The sequence below is a fragment of the Talpa europaea genome, assembly GCF_964194135.1.
Source record: "Talpa europaea genome assembly, chromosome: 16".
Taxonomy (NCBI): domain Eukaryota; kingdom Metazoa; phylum Chordata; class Mammalia; order Eulipotyphla; family Talpidae; genus Talpa; species Talpa europaea.
Genome location: NC_140084.1, coordinates 37,715,875 through 37,732,068, shown reverse-complemented (window position 1 = coordinate 37,732,068; position 16,194 = coordinate 37,715,875). Strand labels below are relative to the sequence as shown.

General features: G+C 56.4%; 1 protein-coding gene across 1 annotated transcript; it reads left to right on the top strand.

Moving 5' to 3' along the window:
* Positions 1–4,015: 4,015 nt before the first annotated feature.
* Positions 4,016–8,290, top strand: SPMIP8 (sperm microtubule inner protein 8; the record flags this gene model as incomplete). Its single annotated transcript, XM_084256864.1, has 8 exons — positions 4,016–4,235; positions 5,454–5,515; positions 5,801–5,975; positions 6,409–6,470; positions 6,702–6,766; positions 7,129–7,161; positions 7,555–7,613; positions 8,145–8,290. The coding sequence occupies 8 exons, from the start codon at positions 4,016–4,018 to the stop codon at positions 8,288–8,290; spliced, it is 822 nt and encodes a 273-aa protein (XP_084112990.1).
* Between the last annotated feature and the right edge of the window lie 7,904 nt (positions 8,291–16,194).

Genomic DNA, 16,194 nt, shown 5'->3' with positions numbered 1-16,194 from the left:
TGAGGGTGGCAGAGAGACTGGCCCAGGCAGCCCTGGGCAGCCCTGTGAACTGAAACAGTGCTAAGTGTTCTGGCCATGATCACACTCAGCCTCCGTCTCCCCACTTCCTCCCGGCCTTAATAAAGTCATCACTGTTTTCACAGGTAAGGAAATGGAGACACAGAGAGGTCACTAGACCTGCCCAAAGTCACACAGCCAGCAAGTGGCCAAGCTGAGTTCATACTCGCGTCTGGAGCCCCACACCTACCCCAGGGTACTGGCATTTGCCTGGGACTGACTTCTGCAAGCCAGTCCTACAAATCCTTTCTGGTTTACCTTTCCAAACCTTCTGGAAATGGCTAGGGGAATTCTTCCTCATTCCCAATTGTTCTTCTCCCAGACTTGGTCATTTTCTCCCCAATGGAAACGTTTCCAGCTCCTTCCCAAATTTTTGTCTTGCCCTTGCTAAGACCACGCTGATGAGGGAGGTTCAAGTGGGAAGCAGAGACTGAGGGTGGCAGCCCAGGGCAACTACAGGGCTGGGACCACCAGCCTTTCAGAATGTTCTCGGGAGCTGGTGAAAAAACAGATTTGAGGCTCCCAACCCTCTGGTGGGCCTGGAATCTGCATTTCACAAGTTGCTCTGAAGACTCTGAAGCACACAAAGGTTTGAGGCCCCTAAAGGGAGATTCCCCAGCCTTGCTGGGTTCTCCAGGTCTAAATGCTAGAAGGAAAGCTTGGGGTCACGCCGAGTCCCACTGAGTTACCTGTTCAGGTGCCAACCGCCAGTCAGGAACTGCCTTCTCCCTGCCCCTCAAAGCCGGCCTCTCAGACACGGGAGATTACTGGGCAGAAGCCGGGCCGTGTGCAAAGGATTAGCAGGTGCCCAACAGAGGTGGTGGTGGAAGAAAGGAGGGCAGGCTAAGGGGGCCACCAGGGATCTGGGCCCCAGGAAGGAGCCCATGTTGCTGGGGGACCTGCTGATGTGCCAGGGACCTAGCTCCCCACATATCTTGGCCAAGACACGGAGTGACTTATGAGACAATGAAAGTTCAGAGTCCCCATGCAAATCTGAGAGACTCCTTCAGGTGGCAGGGGCTTATCGAGTCTCAGTCAGCAGTGGCAGGAGCCACACATCAGCTTCCAGCCCCAGACCAGACCCTAACAGAGCCCCTTGGCCCAGTGTCTTCTGCAGGCCTGTCTTGGGCTGTGGTCCCAGATCTGGGCCTTCAGGAAGAATCCAGGGACTAGAAGGTGACCAGTTTGGATGAATCTCATGTGTATCTATATGGAGGAAAAGAAGCCAGGGTTCAAAGACCCCAACTGTCCTTGTATACAGAGCTCAGAAGGGGCAAAATTAGCCTGTCTTGCCCAAGGCTGCAAACATAGTAACACTTTTCTCTTTAAAGCAGTGGTTATACTATGTGGTAAGGGAGCAGTTACCTCGTACAGGGTTTGAGGGTTGTAACTGGGAAGGGATATCTGGAAGCTTCTAGAGACTGGCAGGGCCCTAATTTTTGTTGCCTTTAACATGCATCTATTTTTAAAACAATTTTACTGAGGGATGATTTATACGGCATAGAATTCTCCTGTTGCATCCGCAATGCAATGTGTTTTAGTCCATTAACTGAGCTTTGCGAGTAGCTCCACCTAGTTTTGAAAAATCTCTTTCACCCCAGTAACATCCCTCCTGCCCAAGCTCAATCACCCCCAAAACCCAGGCCGCCACTCATCTGCTTTCTGCCTTTAAAGATTTGCCTTTTCTGGATATTTCAGATCAAGAGATCATTCATGTGGGACGTTTCTGTGTCTGGCTTCCTTCCTTGAGCAAAAGAGATTTGAGGTTGCTCCACACTGAAGCGCAGATGGGGCGTCATTTTTCGCTCTCAGGAAGTTTCATGGTCTAGATATACCACGGTCTGCTTAATCCTCACTAGTCAGTGGACACCTGCATTGTGTCCACTTTGGGTTATTAGTGATACTGCTAGGAATATTTGCATGCAAGCCTTTGGGTGAGCTTTTTCCAGTTCTCTTGGGAAGATTCCGAGGAATAGAACTGGAAGGTTAGATAGTAAATTTAGGTTTCACTTTTTAAGAAAGTGCTAAACTGTTTTGCAAAGTCGTACTTCGTGTCTTGACCTGGGTGGTAGTTATACAGGGTCCCTCTTTATAAATTATCAGTTACATTATATTTGTATGCACTTTCTGTATTTTGCTATATTTTATGATCTTAAAAGATTTAAATGTTAACTTAGGGGGAGGGGTGGGTGGAGTCAAGTCTGGGAGATTTTCCTGATGGGTGGGGCTGGGGATGCTGCTCTGGCTGGCTGGACCAAATCCTACATTCTCTCACAGTAGCACTCCCAGACCCATCAGGCTCAGCACCTGGGCAGGTGTATGCACAGCATAGGCCAATGTATGCAAATAACTTAGACTTTCCCAGGGTTCTCTCACTGGTGCGGGAGGGGGAATCCATCTCCAATAGTTATGATCAGGGTGGTGGGCAGGCCTAGGACTTCAGGGGGCTGGACTTAGACACTCATGACCTTGCTTTCCGGGAGGGAGGGAGAGAGGGAGGCTGTAGGTCTTCAGGGGACAGGGATTGGAGTATCACCTGCTACTAATCCCTGTCCTGCTGAGTCCACCAATCTCCCTGATCTCCTTATGCTGACCCTGGATACCAACTCTCAAAAATCTCCATCCCTGGAGACCCAAGGGCTGGCAGGAGTGCCCTCTACCCTGGGCTTTATAGGCAGGGGAAAGACCCCCAGATCACAGACAACCGTTCCTGCTTAACACAGTTGGGGTCTTAAAACCCAGAAAGAGTAATTAGCCCAGGGCCACACGGCCTGCTCTGGCCAGCCTAACTCGGCCACCCCCAGAGAGCCCCAGCTCTTGACATGTCTCAAGATGCCTGCCTAGGCTGAAGCTGGGGAGATAGCAACCTTGGGGAAGGAAGATGGGGCGGGGTTGGGGGTGGGGGGCAGTGCACAGGACCTCTGGCAGCGCCTCAGAGCATGAGGTTGCCAGGGTTGCGGACTACAGGGTGCCCTCACAATCAGGATGTAAGGGCCATTGTCTTTGCAGAATGTTCCTTTATTCTCTGCCTGCCTCACAAGACGCTGGGCCCCAGCTCATCTCCCTCCCCCTTCTCCCCACTGAGCTGGCAGAAGAGGAGAAGATCCTTAGAAGCGGGTGCACCTAGGACTTGGGCCCTACAGATGAGGTCGCTGTGCTGCCCTGGGTCTGAAGCAGGGAATCCTCACTTCCCTCTTGGTTCCATTTCTCTGTCACTTCCCAGGCAGGCCTGCCCTGGAGATAGCTTCTCAGCCTGTCGTGGACGCTTTCTCCGTGCTCCTCCAGGGCCTGAGTCCTCCCTCCTCCCTCCTCCTACCCCCTGCCACCTGCCCCACCTCCCCTCTCACTGGGGGGGGTCAGAAAGCAAGCAAGCAAGCAAACCGAGTCCACAAATTTTTGATAAAGTTTAAATGACTAAAAGGCTCCTGGGAATACCTGCCTTTTAAGGGGAGACACTGGGTCACCAGCCATGTTTTTCTGCTTCATATCTATCAAGTCTCTCCCTGTCTTTAAAACTTTTCTCTGCCTCCCTGTAGAATTCTGAGTAAATGCCAGATACCTTAGCTAAGGCCAAAAGTCCATAATTAGTTACCCAGAGGTATTCTGAGCTAAATTCTGAACCCGCTTGCTGCTGATGCTTCTTCCTGCTCAGTATTTAAGAACAGACTCAAAGTCACCTCTTCTGACCATCCTGAGAGCCCCCACCCCGGCCTGGCCCCGCCCCCTGCACACACACCCTATACTGATGTCTGACACAGAGATCTTAGCACATCCTGGCATGTGTCGGTGTCTGAATGTCCCTGATACCACAGGCGGAGCTCCTGGTATACAGCAGGTGCCCAAAAAGTGTTGGACACGTAGATGAATCAGCACTGGTCAAGGCTGCATTCCCACATAAAAGGGTGTCTGGGTGGCCTGAGCCCCAGGTATGCTTCTTAGTGCCTCCTGCTCCGCAGCCATGGCCCGCATCACCGACCTGCAGCCCTTGGCGGACAGCTCCACCCACGTGTGCGCAACCCCGGTCATCCTGCTCCCGATGCGCAGGCGCAACCAGCTGGCCGGCGTGAAGCATCAGCTCTACCACCCGGCCCTGCCCACCCTGCGCCGCATGGACATGGACTCCGTCAGAGGCTGCCTTTCCGATGAGCACAGCCAGTCCACTACCTACTGCCGAAAAGGTCAGGCCACACTTGGGGTCTTTGAGGAAGGGGTGGGTGGTTTTGAAGAGAGAGGTCTCCCAGAAAAATCCATGAGGGCAGATGACAGGCCTAAAGGGACCAATGCAACAACCCTTTGTGGACTGAGAAGCTGGGGCATGCAGGCAGGGGTGCCACGCTAACATCCAGGTTCAGCGTGGGATACTGTGCTGGGACTGCAGGGGAATGGAGGGCATTCCAGCTAGAGGGAAGAGCGTGCGCAAAGGCCTGGAGGAGGAACACTAGGTGAGGTGTTGGGTAACCCTGAGAGGTTTGGTTGGACAGGAGGCCAAGAGCAGGTGTGGCAGCTGCAGATGGCAGCACAGCTCAGGGAGAGAGCCCTGTTGCTAAACTCAGGGGCCTGGACTTTCTCTGGAGACGACTAGGAACCGGTGAAGACTAAGCAGAAAAGAGGTCTCGGCCTGGGAGGGAGGGTGGTTGATGAGGAAGGCGGCCCAGAAAGACCAGAGGTGCATAAATCCAGAGGCAGTGGGGGGTACTTGGATCACTGGGAGAGACCGCAGGCTTCAAGAAGTGATGATGTTTGACCAGTGGGGAGGGTTTTGGAAGGTAAGAAGGAGATGAAGTACAGGGGACAACACTTCCTCCTCCTCCCTCACCCTCCTGGCTTGGTCCAGATTGCTAGGGGAGTTTACACTGCTAGGGGGAACGGCCCCTTATCTGTAAAACAAATGGTGATAATTTCTCATTTGTTTTCTGACTTCTCTTTTGTTGATTTTGCATGCATATGTTCTTTTTTTTTTTGGGGGGGGTGGGACCCTCACCGTGACGGGGATTGAACTGGCACTGCAGAGGCTGCGGGCAGCCTCGCAACCCAGCGCTCAACCGCTGTGCCACCAGGGGAGGCCCAATATGTTCATTTTTATGTAGCCAGTTGCCAATCTTTTCTCTAAATCTAGCAGATTTTGAGTCGTAAGGCCTTCCCTCCCCCACCCCCAAATTTATAAAGAAATGTACTTGTGTTTCCTGCTAGTACTTCCATGGTTTCGTTTGTTTACACTGAAAGCTTTGATCTATTTGGAGGCTATTCCGTTGTAAATGCGCACAGTAAAAATCAACTTGAGCTTATATGTTTTCAGTTGTGGAATATTTCAGAAGGATAAAGCAGTGCGGGTGGGCCCAAGCCCTCCTGCGTCCCAGGGGCCACTCGTGCTGGAGCCGCCTCTTCTTCCTTTCCAGATGAATTTGACAACGCCTACTTCACACTCCTGGGAGTCCCCAACAAACCCCTGCAGTGCTTGGTGAGTATCCTTTGCCCCAGGCCTTGGGTTTGCTCAGGGAAGGGGCCAGGAGGGCCCTGGGCACCCACCGAGTCCCAAGCTCCTGGGATCCCAGGTTCTGCTCCCGGTATTTCCTCAGCCACTGCCTTGCCCCCCCACCCCTGTCTTTCCCATCTCCTTCAGGGGCTTCAGGGCCCCTCCTTCAGATGAGCCAAGAGCCCGCAGCCTAGGGGTGCTGTGGGTCTGCCCCCGCCCCCCAAGTTTCTACACCTGCCTCCGCGGTCATGACTCCCCTCGCCCTGGCAGGACATCACACAGACTGGCCGGAGGGTCCACGACAGGTGCCGCGAGGGGAGGCTGGTGCCCATGGCGCCGGGCATCAGCAGGGTCGACTGGCCCTGCCTCACGAGCGCCATCGAGGACTGGTCCCGCTTTGTGTCCTCGGCTGGCGAGTTCAAGCTGCCCTGCCTGAGCAACAGGGGTGAGTCCACCCCGCGGAGGCGGCCCCAGGGCTCTGGGAGAGCCTAGCGGGGTGTCCCTGGAGCTGGACCCGAAGCCCAGACCACAAACCCAGGCACATGGGGAGGAAGGGGTGAGGTGTGGGAAGGTGGGGGTGACGTGTCAGGGGTGGGCCCTGGCAAGGAAGCAGGAAAGCTGGGGGGCAACTGGGGTACTGATACAGCGGCAGGACGGAGCCAGGCTGGGGGACCTCCAGGTGATGTTGGTCTGGAGGAGGGGACAGGGGTGTGGTCCGGTCCCCAGGAGCCACTGAGGCTGGCTGTGGGACTCGGGGAGCAGGGCCTGGGGGCGGGGCTAAGGCGGACCGGGTGGCGGAGGCAGGGCTGGCTCGGGGGACAGGTGTGGGGCGGGGCTGTTCGGGCCGGGCCGGGCCGAGCCGGGCTCTCTCTGCGCAGTGCAGGGCTTCAGCGGCTACGCGGTGCGGCACCTGAAGCCGGACGTGACCCAGAGCTGGCGGGTAGGGGAAGGCGTCGTGCTTACCTGTACCTGGGGCCCGGGGGGTTTGGGGGGGACGGGGATCACCCACACTGAAGGGGTGACACCGGGAGGCGGAGACGACACCGTGAGCGGGATCTCCCGACCCCAGGGCCTCTGGACCTCAGAGAGCACTGGGGGGTTTCGGAGGGCGGGAGAGGGACTTGGGGGGCCCCCGGCTCACCCACTTCCTTATCCCTTTCGCTCTCCCCAGTACTGTCTCAACCAGAGCCCCAGCCTGGATCGCTACGGACAGAAGCCCCTGCCTTTCGAATCCCTGTAAGTAAAGCCGCGGGCCCCGAGCCCCGCACCCCGGGGCGGTCGGGTGGGGTCTGGGCCGCCTTCGCCAGCGCACACTCCGTGGCCCTTGAAAATATGAGACCTGCGAGGAGTTGCTTGGCTCCGGGACACCGCAAGAAAATTGCACGAAATTTCAAAATGAGTAATTCCTCCTTCCCGGGGCGCCCTGCAGCCAGCCCCTGGCAGCCCCGCGTGGGGAGCGGGGCGTTGCAGGGGAGCCGAGGGGCAGGGACCTTCTTGCGGTGGGGTGGTGGGAAGGGGGCGACCCCCGACGTGGGAGTCAGGTTCCGGGAGGGGGTCGCCACTGCCCCCACCTCGGACCCCCGCTTCTCTGCCCGCAGGAACGCTTTCCGGCGCTTCGGCTCCTCCTACAGGTAGGGGCGGGCCCCGCGCAGGTGTGGCCGCCGGCTGCACACGCACAGCCGCCTGGGGGCGCCACTGATTCTCAGACACCCTCTCCACCCGCAAAGCGCGCCCCCCTACCCGCCCCCCGCATGGGAGGCGCCGGGAGGGCTTTACCCTCCTGGTTAATGGGGAGGGGGTGGGCGTGCCCCACCTGATTGGGCTCAAAGGAAGCCAAAAGGGGTCACCTGGGAGGAGACCTGGGGCCGGAAGAGTAAGCGGGCAAAGAGGAAAGGAGATGGAAGCACCGAGAAACTGCCTCGGGGTATGGGCGGGTGGTGAGTTCTGCAGCCAGTGCTCCCAGGGGAGTGGGGGAAGCCGGCTAGCCCCTCCACCTCTCCAGCCCCACCCCTGCGCTGCCGCAGTCCCAGATTCCTGGGTGCCACCCAAACGCTCCACGCTGTGGTTGCCACCTCCGTGCCTGGTGAGCTTTCCTTGTTCCTTCTCTGCTGGAAAACTCTTGGGTAAAGCCCTGACAGTCCAGCCTCAAAACCCCTGCACCTGGTCACCCCTTGGACGCCCCCCTCACCCCGACCCGCAGCATGGGGACTACTGCTCTGTGGTGATTGGTGGCAGGTCTGCCGTCTCACCCACCCAGTGCGCACACAAGAATGATCTATATTTTTTTGTTTTGTTACTATATACTGCCTGCCAGAGTAGGTTTGCTAAATGATTAAAAAAAAAATGAGGCAGGCATTACATGATCGGGAATCGGTGGGAGAAAAGGATGAGGCCAACTGGAAGGGTGCGGGGAAAGTCAAACAGTACAGCTTTGAAAATACATGAAAGGAAATAGGGAGCCATGGAAGATTCTGGAGCCATAGAGAGACAGAATAGAAGTTGTGTTCAGAGCCTTGAGGACAGGAAGGTGAATTTGGGGGAGCAGCCTAGGGAAGAGCAGACTGATTTCCTGCAGGCCACCTGGAGGCCCTAACTCACTTGTTTTTCTCCACAGTCGTGTCGACTACCTGGTCCCATGGCATTAATCTGCGAAAAGGAGATATGGACCCCGGGCTGCTGGACCATGCCACCACAGGCTCCTCAGCAGGACAAAGGGTGTATGGTGGCAGCTCCCTAAGAATACAGCCTGATTGGAAATAAACCTAATGCTCCCAGAGGGAGGCACCAGGCTCGTGTGTGTGTGTGTGTGTGTGTGTGTGTGTGAGAGAGAGAGAGAGAGAGAGAGAGAGAGATAGAGACTAACAGAGGTCAGGACCTCAGGATGACAATGTCTTACTCTTACATGTCCCTGTCAGCTCCTGCAGTTGAAAGACGTCTAGTGATCCCAGGTAGAGAGTCAGGGTCTAAACCCCAAGCCCAGCTGGGGATGAGGTACAGAGGCAGGCCTGCAATTTGGGTTTTCCTTGTGCCTCCTGCCCCCTGGAGGTAGCCCCACAGCCAAGCCTCTCCACCTCACACTCTAGACTTGGGCCCTAAAGGGAAAAAGGGGGGTTCAAAATAGAGCTTTAGAATCCTCTCTCTGCAGCTCTTGCCATCCCAGTGTATTCTGTGGGACTTCCCTGAGCCCTGGGTCCCCCTGAAGAGGTGGAGTAAAGCTCTGGTAGACCCATGCCTCTGTTCCTGTGAACACTGTTGGCTTACCAACCTACAAAAAGAAAGACAGGATGCACCAAGAGACAGCCATGTGTACCCCAGGCCAGGCCCAGGGTGTCCCCACCCCAAGGACCAAGGGAGAGTGTCTCCAGCATGGTTAGGGGGCTACAGGGCATTAGCATTTAGCTCCCAGGCCTGGCTGACTCCTGGCCCCAGCCCACCTGAGGGCAGTCTGCAAGGACAGCCCAGAGCAGGGTAAATAGCCACCAAGCTGCAGAACTGTATGCACAGGACATCTGGGGCTGGGGGCTGAGCCTGCAGGGATTCCCACACCTCCTGAAATCACATGTGAAACCATGTGTCCGCCCCTGTGCATTGTCTATGGGAAGGCCTCTTATTTTTATCTGATTCTCCAGACTCAGTACCCACAATGGTTAGGAAACCCCAGCCACACCCTCTGCTCCCCTCCACTGCTATTTACTGGGCACCTGTTACATGCAGGTCAGGTCTCAGGTGGGAGGAGTTGAAAGAATAATGCCAGCCCCCCGCTTGGCGGCCCTGTGTCATGCTGTTTAGAAGACATTATCAGGAGGCCCATTTCCGTCCTCCCAGCTTCATACCCCACGGCACCCTGGAAAGTGAGCAGAATCACTGCGCTCCTGACTCACAGATGGAAACGGAAGTCGGGATCAAGGAAGTGGTTAACCTCCAGCCAAACCCAGAATCCGGGATTCAAAGCAAATCCCAGCACTTGGCACCAAGGTTCCCATATCATTTGTGCTCAATACTCGTAGATTTCACTATTTGCCAGAGCGGCGGTCTTCAGCCTTGGGTGATAAACCAGTGCATGAGCTGTGCTGTTGTCCGCCCCGCACTCAGAGCCTGCTGGGCAGACTCAAGGCTGATTTTAATTTCATTTAGGAGTGGAGGTGACGATCCTCACCCTGAGGCATAGGTGAGGGACCCTGGTGTCCATCTGTCCTGAAGTATGGACACAGAGTGGGTAGGAGACAGGAGCAGCATGAGGAGGAACAGACAGGAAGTAGTAAGACATCACAAAGCCCCTTCCTCCCCGAGGACTGTTCAGGGGGTACTGCCCCCTCCCCCGTTTTCATGCAGGGAGAAGCCTTTCCTCCGAGCTCAATGGGCAGTCCAGCTGGCTTGAACCTGGGGGAGTCATCGGTAGAGCACCCAGCGTCAAAGCCACATTCTGTAGCCCTGAGTGCCCCCCTAATATGACAGCTGAGAGAAGAGCCCAAGGCTCACAGTGGGGACGGTTGAGTCCTGGCTGGGAGAGACTGGGGACCGGTGAGCTCCGGAGAGCATCCCGGGCAGCGAGCGCTGGGAGCTTTTTCCTGGCCCTGCTTCCTGGACACCGAACGACTGAGCACACCCTGGAATTTGGCCCAGCAGCCACTTGAGGCCTCGCCAGGCCCCATGCTAGAGGCTGGAGGACACACACCGGATGCCATCGCTGTCTTTGAGTTGTTTCCAGGCCAGTGGGAGAGACAGGCACAGCCCATTCAAACCTGCAAGCAGGTGAGAATGTGGGCCCACCTGGCTCACGTTCTTCCAGCCCAAGATCACGTGCATGGTAAACCACACCAACGATTCAACCACTTCTTGCTCACCAGTTGGACACTGAATCCCGATTGCACAAATAGAAAGCCGCATGCCTGCCTAAGTACAAAGGAAATGCAGTTGAGGAGCATTAACAAGCGTGATGTAGTATGTGCTTTCTATTTTTTAAGTGCAAGGCAATGCATTAAGCAATTTGCAGTTCCCACACGGTAGGTAATTTTAGACCCACTTTTTGGATGATGAAATGGCCACTGGGAAGTCAAGTGACCCGAAGAGGAGGTCACACCTGAACTGAGCTGGTGGTTGGCAGAGCTGGGAACTGAAGCCAGCCTGTCTGCCCCTAGCCCGTGGCCACCACACCACTGCCTCCCCACTGTGAGAAAGATGCCAGCTGAGAGCAGGGAGGGGACCAGAGAGGACGTTTCTAGGGGTGGGGCATTCGATGGGGCTTAGAGGAGGCAGATGCCCCGCCAGGTCTGCTGTCAGTGGCAGAGCCTCCAAGTTGTAAATCCCACCCAGAGATGGAAAGAAGGTCCACACCCCAACCCCCCCCCCAACCCAGCCTGGACCACCTCCGGGTTAAAGTTCCCTCAACCTCAAAGGGGATCTTAGCTCATCAGAAATAGATCCTACTAGAAATCCTCCCTGAGGCGGCTGCCTTGGGGACAGCCCAACCTCCTTGGCCTTCCTGGCCTAACCCCAATCTACTACCGGGACCCTGACATTATACCCCGACACAAACCCCGCCACCAGCCTGCTTGCTAAGGCAAACACCTGGCTCTCGTCTGCCTCCCAACTTTGTTCAGAGGCTTCTTCCCCCTGACATGCCTCCCCATCTCTTCCTCCCCAAAGCCTGCCCTGCCCTTTCTGCCAGGAAAGCCTCTTTCAAGTCTCCCGGCTGCCCCCATTCTTTGTCACCTTGAAAACAGGAACTCATGGCCTCCAGCCCACTGGGGGGTTCTCTGGAAATACCTGCAGGCCTCTCTGGTCTCTACCTGGACCTGGGGCTCAGGAATGGGGCTCAGAACCACACAGAGACCTGTACTAAATGAAACAACTATTCTACAGTAATAGTTGTGTTTATTACAAATAACACACAGGACACATCCTCACCCAGGGCTTGGGGGTAGCAAGGGGAGAGGATGAGGAATGAGGCGGGTCCTGGCTGAGGGAGGGGAGGTGTGTGGGTCAGGGAGTATTTAACAGTAAATATCAGAAGCTTTGACATTGTCACTGGACCTTTTCATACACAGAACCTCCAAACTCTCTTCTCTGAAGTTCTTTCTTCCCGCCCTGCACCACCAGCTCAGTGCCTAACAAACAGCAGGTGCTCAGAAAGCTTGTGGGTGAACAAAGGCAGGACCGCAGACCCCACACGCAGTGAAGGGGGAGACCCCACAAACCCCCTCCCACCCCTACCCCTCCCTTTGACCTCCTTTTCAGAGCCCAGAGGAGGACGAGGCATTCCAACCGGAATCTTTGTAGATTTGTAAAAATCAATAGCGGCCAAGGCTTTTCCTGGAGGCTTGACCTTCAAGGAACAAAGAAACCACAGGTTTGAGGATGGGATGCAGAAGGAGCTTATCACAGGCAGCCTCGCCCAGGCTGGGAGGCCCTGAGCCAATTCCAAAGCCTCTGCAGCCCAGGATCCTGCCTGCGGCCTGGTCCGGAGGAGGGGATGGAGTGGGAGGCTGGGGGTCAAGTTGGAGACACAGAAGGCCCTGCACAATGGCGCCGGGGGAGGCCTGGGCTCTTTATAGAGCTGCCTCAAGAAGGATGGGAAAAAGTGCAGCAGCTTCAGTCCCTCAAGGAGTTAGCTGAGAGCGGGCCAGAGGGCAGGCCGCCCCCCTCCGCCTGCTGGTGAAGAGCTTTCCTGCTCCCCTGGGTAGGCCAGTGCCAACACCGGTCCCGGCCATTGTTCCCGCTTCCTGGCCAGCAAAGAGTGGGTTGGAGCCAGAGCCCCATGCTGCAGCCGCTGGAGCTGGAGGCCAGCATGTTAAGAGCCAAAGGCTGTCCCGGCAACACTGCCTACCCCCCACCTGGCCCACCTGGCAGTGCCCACATTCCACGCCTCTTTCATCACTGTCTGAACTGCATGTGGCTTCGGGCAGCCCCTGGACTTCTCAAGGATTGGACAAAGTCATTACTCCTGTCTGCCCCGAACCGTCTCATGGAACCGGTATGAGGGTCAGAACATCTGGTGGATGAGAGAGGCCTATGGATGGGGTGTCAGGGTCGGGAGAGCATGACATCCCAGTGGGAGAGCTGGGCTGGCTGCGTCCTGCCTCAGTTTGTGCTCTGCTTCCCGTCATGGCACCTCAGTGCCAAATACCCTGCACAGTCATGCCAGTGTGCCCCAAAGCCCAGAAGACGGCATGACTGGCTCCATTTCACAGATGAGGGGTTGAACCACCTGCTCAAAGGCCTGCTGCCACTAAGTGCAGAGGTAGGACTCCAGCCAGATCTGACTGCGGTGCTCTTAACTACAAGCTCGCAGCACCGCCAGCCGGTTCCCGCACACCAGCAGCGGAAGATGTTCCTTCCTCTCCCGCTGTCCCCCTGCAGGGCCAGCACAGACTTAGCAACACACAGGATGATGGGCTCCCAGGAAAGCCGCCATCGGTGGCCCTGCCTGCCTAGCATGGTCTTCTACGCCCATCCAAACCCCCGCGGCCCTCCAATTCAGCACCTCTTTTCCCAGCTAGGGGGAATGACTAATTCCAAAACGTGCTGTTTATGCCAGTCTCCCCCCTCGCCCCTCCCAGCTCAGGCCTCATCCAGATGTCACCTCTTGCCCCGAGGCATCACCCTTTTACCAACCGGTCAGTGGTTTGGGCAAAGGGAACTGAAAGAGACTAAAGACAATCCCAGTTTCTATCCCCAGCCGTGATGTCTTAAGTCCCCACGAAAGCGCTATGCTCGGAGAGAGGGAGACTCCATCAGAAGGGGTTCTCCGGCAGGTGGGAGAGACACCTGCGTGTGTGTCCAAGTGCAGGGGTGGCTGCTCAAGCCAGTGTGTGCTGTTCTGTCACTTACACCCGGGAGAGCAGAGCAGGCAGGAGGGGGAAGGCTGCAGCGAGATAGGCAGCGAGGGAAAAGCCTCCCCAGAATCAGAGCAGCAGGTCCCCAAGAGCCCTCCAAGATCAGGGCTCCAGACCTCTGCTTCAGATGAGGAACTGAAGTCCCCAGAGGGGCAGCACCCTGCCTGAAGTCACTGGTTATGTAAGGGCTAGGACCTGAACCTGACCAACCCGAGGGGTCGAGGCCCAGGCTCCATTCACTCCTGGTTTGAGTCCAGGCTGAAGCTGGAGCCTGAGGACCAGGTGGAGGCTGGTGGAGCCCTTCTGCTTTGTGAGAGGGGTATGTGGGGACAAAGGGAAAGAAACTCATGGCTCCACAGGGGCTTGGCCACACCTAGCCCAGGCTGCACCTGCCCTGGCATTTGCCCTGGCACACACGACCCACTGCCCACTTAGGAAGGGCAGCCTGCAGCTGTAAGCAGAGGCACAGGACACATTGGTGCTTTCCAGGAGGCTCTGCCAGCTGGGCAGGTTTTACCTACAGCCACTCAGCTAGAAAGGAAGCCAGGATGAGAGCCTGGCACAGATACCAGGACCCTGAGGGCAGGAACCACATGGCTTCTCGAGGCTGGGGTCCTGCAATGGCCACACACACAGAGGGAGCCAGGAGTGTGGGGTCCAGTTCACATCCAGGGACCCCCTGGCATTTCAAACTAAGCCTTTTACACCCAGATTTTGAGTCCCCTGCAGCGTGGGTATCTCCCTGTCTTAACTTTCTATCCACCCCCACTGCCTCCGGGTCTGGGTATCCCTACTGCCCACCCTCCACCAGCTCTCAATGCTCAGACCAGAGGAGACTGTTGCCCCCTCCCTCCCAACCTCCATGCTTGCCTTTAAGAAGCAGGGGCCTGAGTCACAGCTGGCTGGCGGGGTGACAGCAATGGGATAGAGAATGGGGTGATAGGGGAGGTCGCTGGGTTGGTGTGCAATGGGTCACTGAGACAAGGTGAGTAGAAGTGGGGCGAAAACAGGTGACCCTCGAGGAGAGGGCCCTGGGGCCAGGCCGGCCCTTGGTTTACCACTGGGGCGGAGCAAGCTCTCATGCTTACAGGCCCAGTCCCTTGGCTCTGACCATCCGGGAGCTGCTGGTCTCTGGCAGCCCAGCTCCCTTCTCAGGTGCTGCAGTAAAACCCCAAGGTCAAGTGGTTGTGGGCCACTCCCGGGGGCCCAGCTGTCTTGCAGTTGGTACCGTCAGTGTCTTCCCACCTTCCCCACCAGGACCTCCAGACGCGACTCCATCTACCAATAACTCTCACCATAAGCCAGCCAGCCAAGGGTTAACCGCCCCATTTCACACAAGAGGCAACTGAGCTCCAAAGAGGTTAAGTGACTTACGCAAGGTCACAAGACCAGACTATGCACCATTCCCCGCCTGCCACCCTAGCCTGCCCACCCCAGCTCACGCACCATCATGCCCCCATAGAAGAATCACCCGCACGAGCAGAGCTTTGGTCTCTGGTGGTCAGTGTCTTTACTTCTAAAGCATACGCTGGACTCACTATATATATATTAACATCAAAAGGGGCTATCTAAAATGGAGTCGTTTTAAAAAATCCAAATTCTCACATTTTTATATAAGATCCAAAATGACATGAAATAAACTATACAATGTTATTGAATAATAACTGCTTTTAGAAAGCAAAATGAAAGGGAAAAAATGAGCAGTTGGGACATGGTAAGCCTGGGCTCTATGTCTTGTGAGGCGTCGTAAAGGGGCGCCAGCACAGGGGCCGGACCAGCCCCTCTGGGCGGGCACAGGAAGGGAACCCAGAGAAATGAGGCGATGGGGCTTCTCAGACTTCTGAAGGGGAGAGTAAGACAAGGGTCTCCCTGCTCCTCTGGGCTCTTGGTACATGCAGTGATTAAAGTCTTCTTTCAAGACCCACAACCAAGAAGGGGGCCTGCAAGAGGTCAGGGACAGAGCCACGTTCAAAACTACTGTTTTGATAATGACGGTCCTGCAGACTTCCAAGCAGGGCCCCGGCCTCCAGGGAAACCAGTGGACTCCATCCCCCTAGTGGTTTCTTAACAACCTTCTTCCCCTAATTGCCCACTCCGTGCCCCAGACACCCTTGGCTCCATAAGGCTCATGGGCAGTCGAAGACCTGGGAGGACCCAAGGGAAATGCTCTGGCCTTGGAAGTATCCGGATGTTGTCCAGGGTGTCCTGGCGGCACAGACCCCAGGGTCTAGGCCAGAGCCAGGCTGATGGGGGAGGGTTTCCATGGGCTAGGGGACTGCGGGGTCAGAGGCCATGGCCAATCTGCTCGCCTCCCCGCCTCTGAGTACCTAGGCCTGGTCTTGGCCCTGAAGCAGGGCTGGCGCCAGCGTGCTTCTCACAATTCAAGAGGGAGGACACTGGTTTGCACCCACTGGGAAGACTATGGGCTTGGCCCTGCTTCCTCCAGGCACCAGGTGGTCTAACACTGGTCCTTCCTTTCTTCACGTCAGCTGGTCCACCTGGCTGAGAGCATCTCCCCACCATAGCTCAGAACCACTGCGGAGGTGAGGTGTGCTTAGCCTTCAGTGGGATTAGCCTTCAGTGCAAAGGCTGTCTTCCCTCCGCTCCCTGTGGACACACTGTGGCTGAACGCATCACAGGAGAGCTTCTCGGCTTCCTCCCTCTGGCTGGGCCGCTTGCTCTCCAGGGAAGACCCAGGCCACAGAATGCACCGCCTGTGAGTCTGGCCTGGCAGAAACCTAGAAGACACGTGGCCACTGGCTAGCACAGGCAGAGAGCTGGTCTTTTGGTCTGGCCTCCTGGTACCCAGGACGACGTCACAGTTTGGCC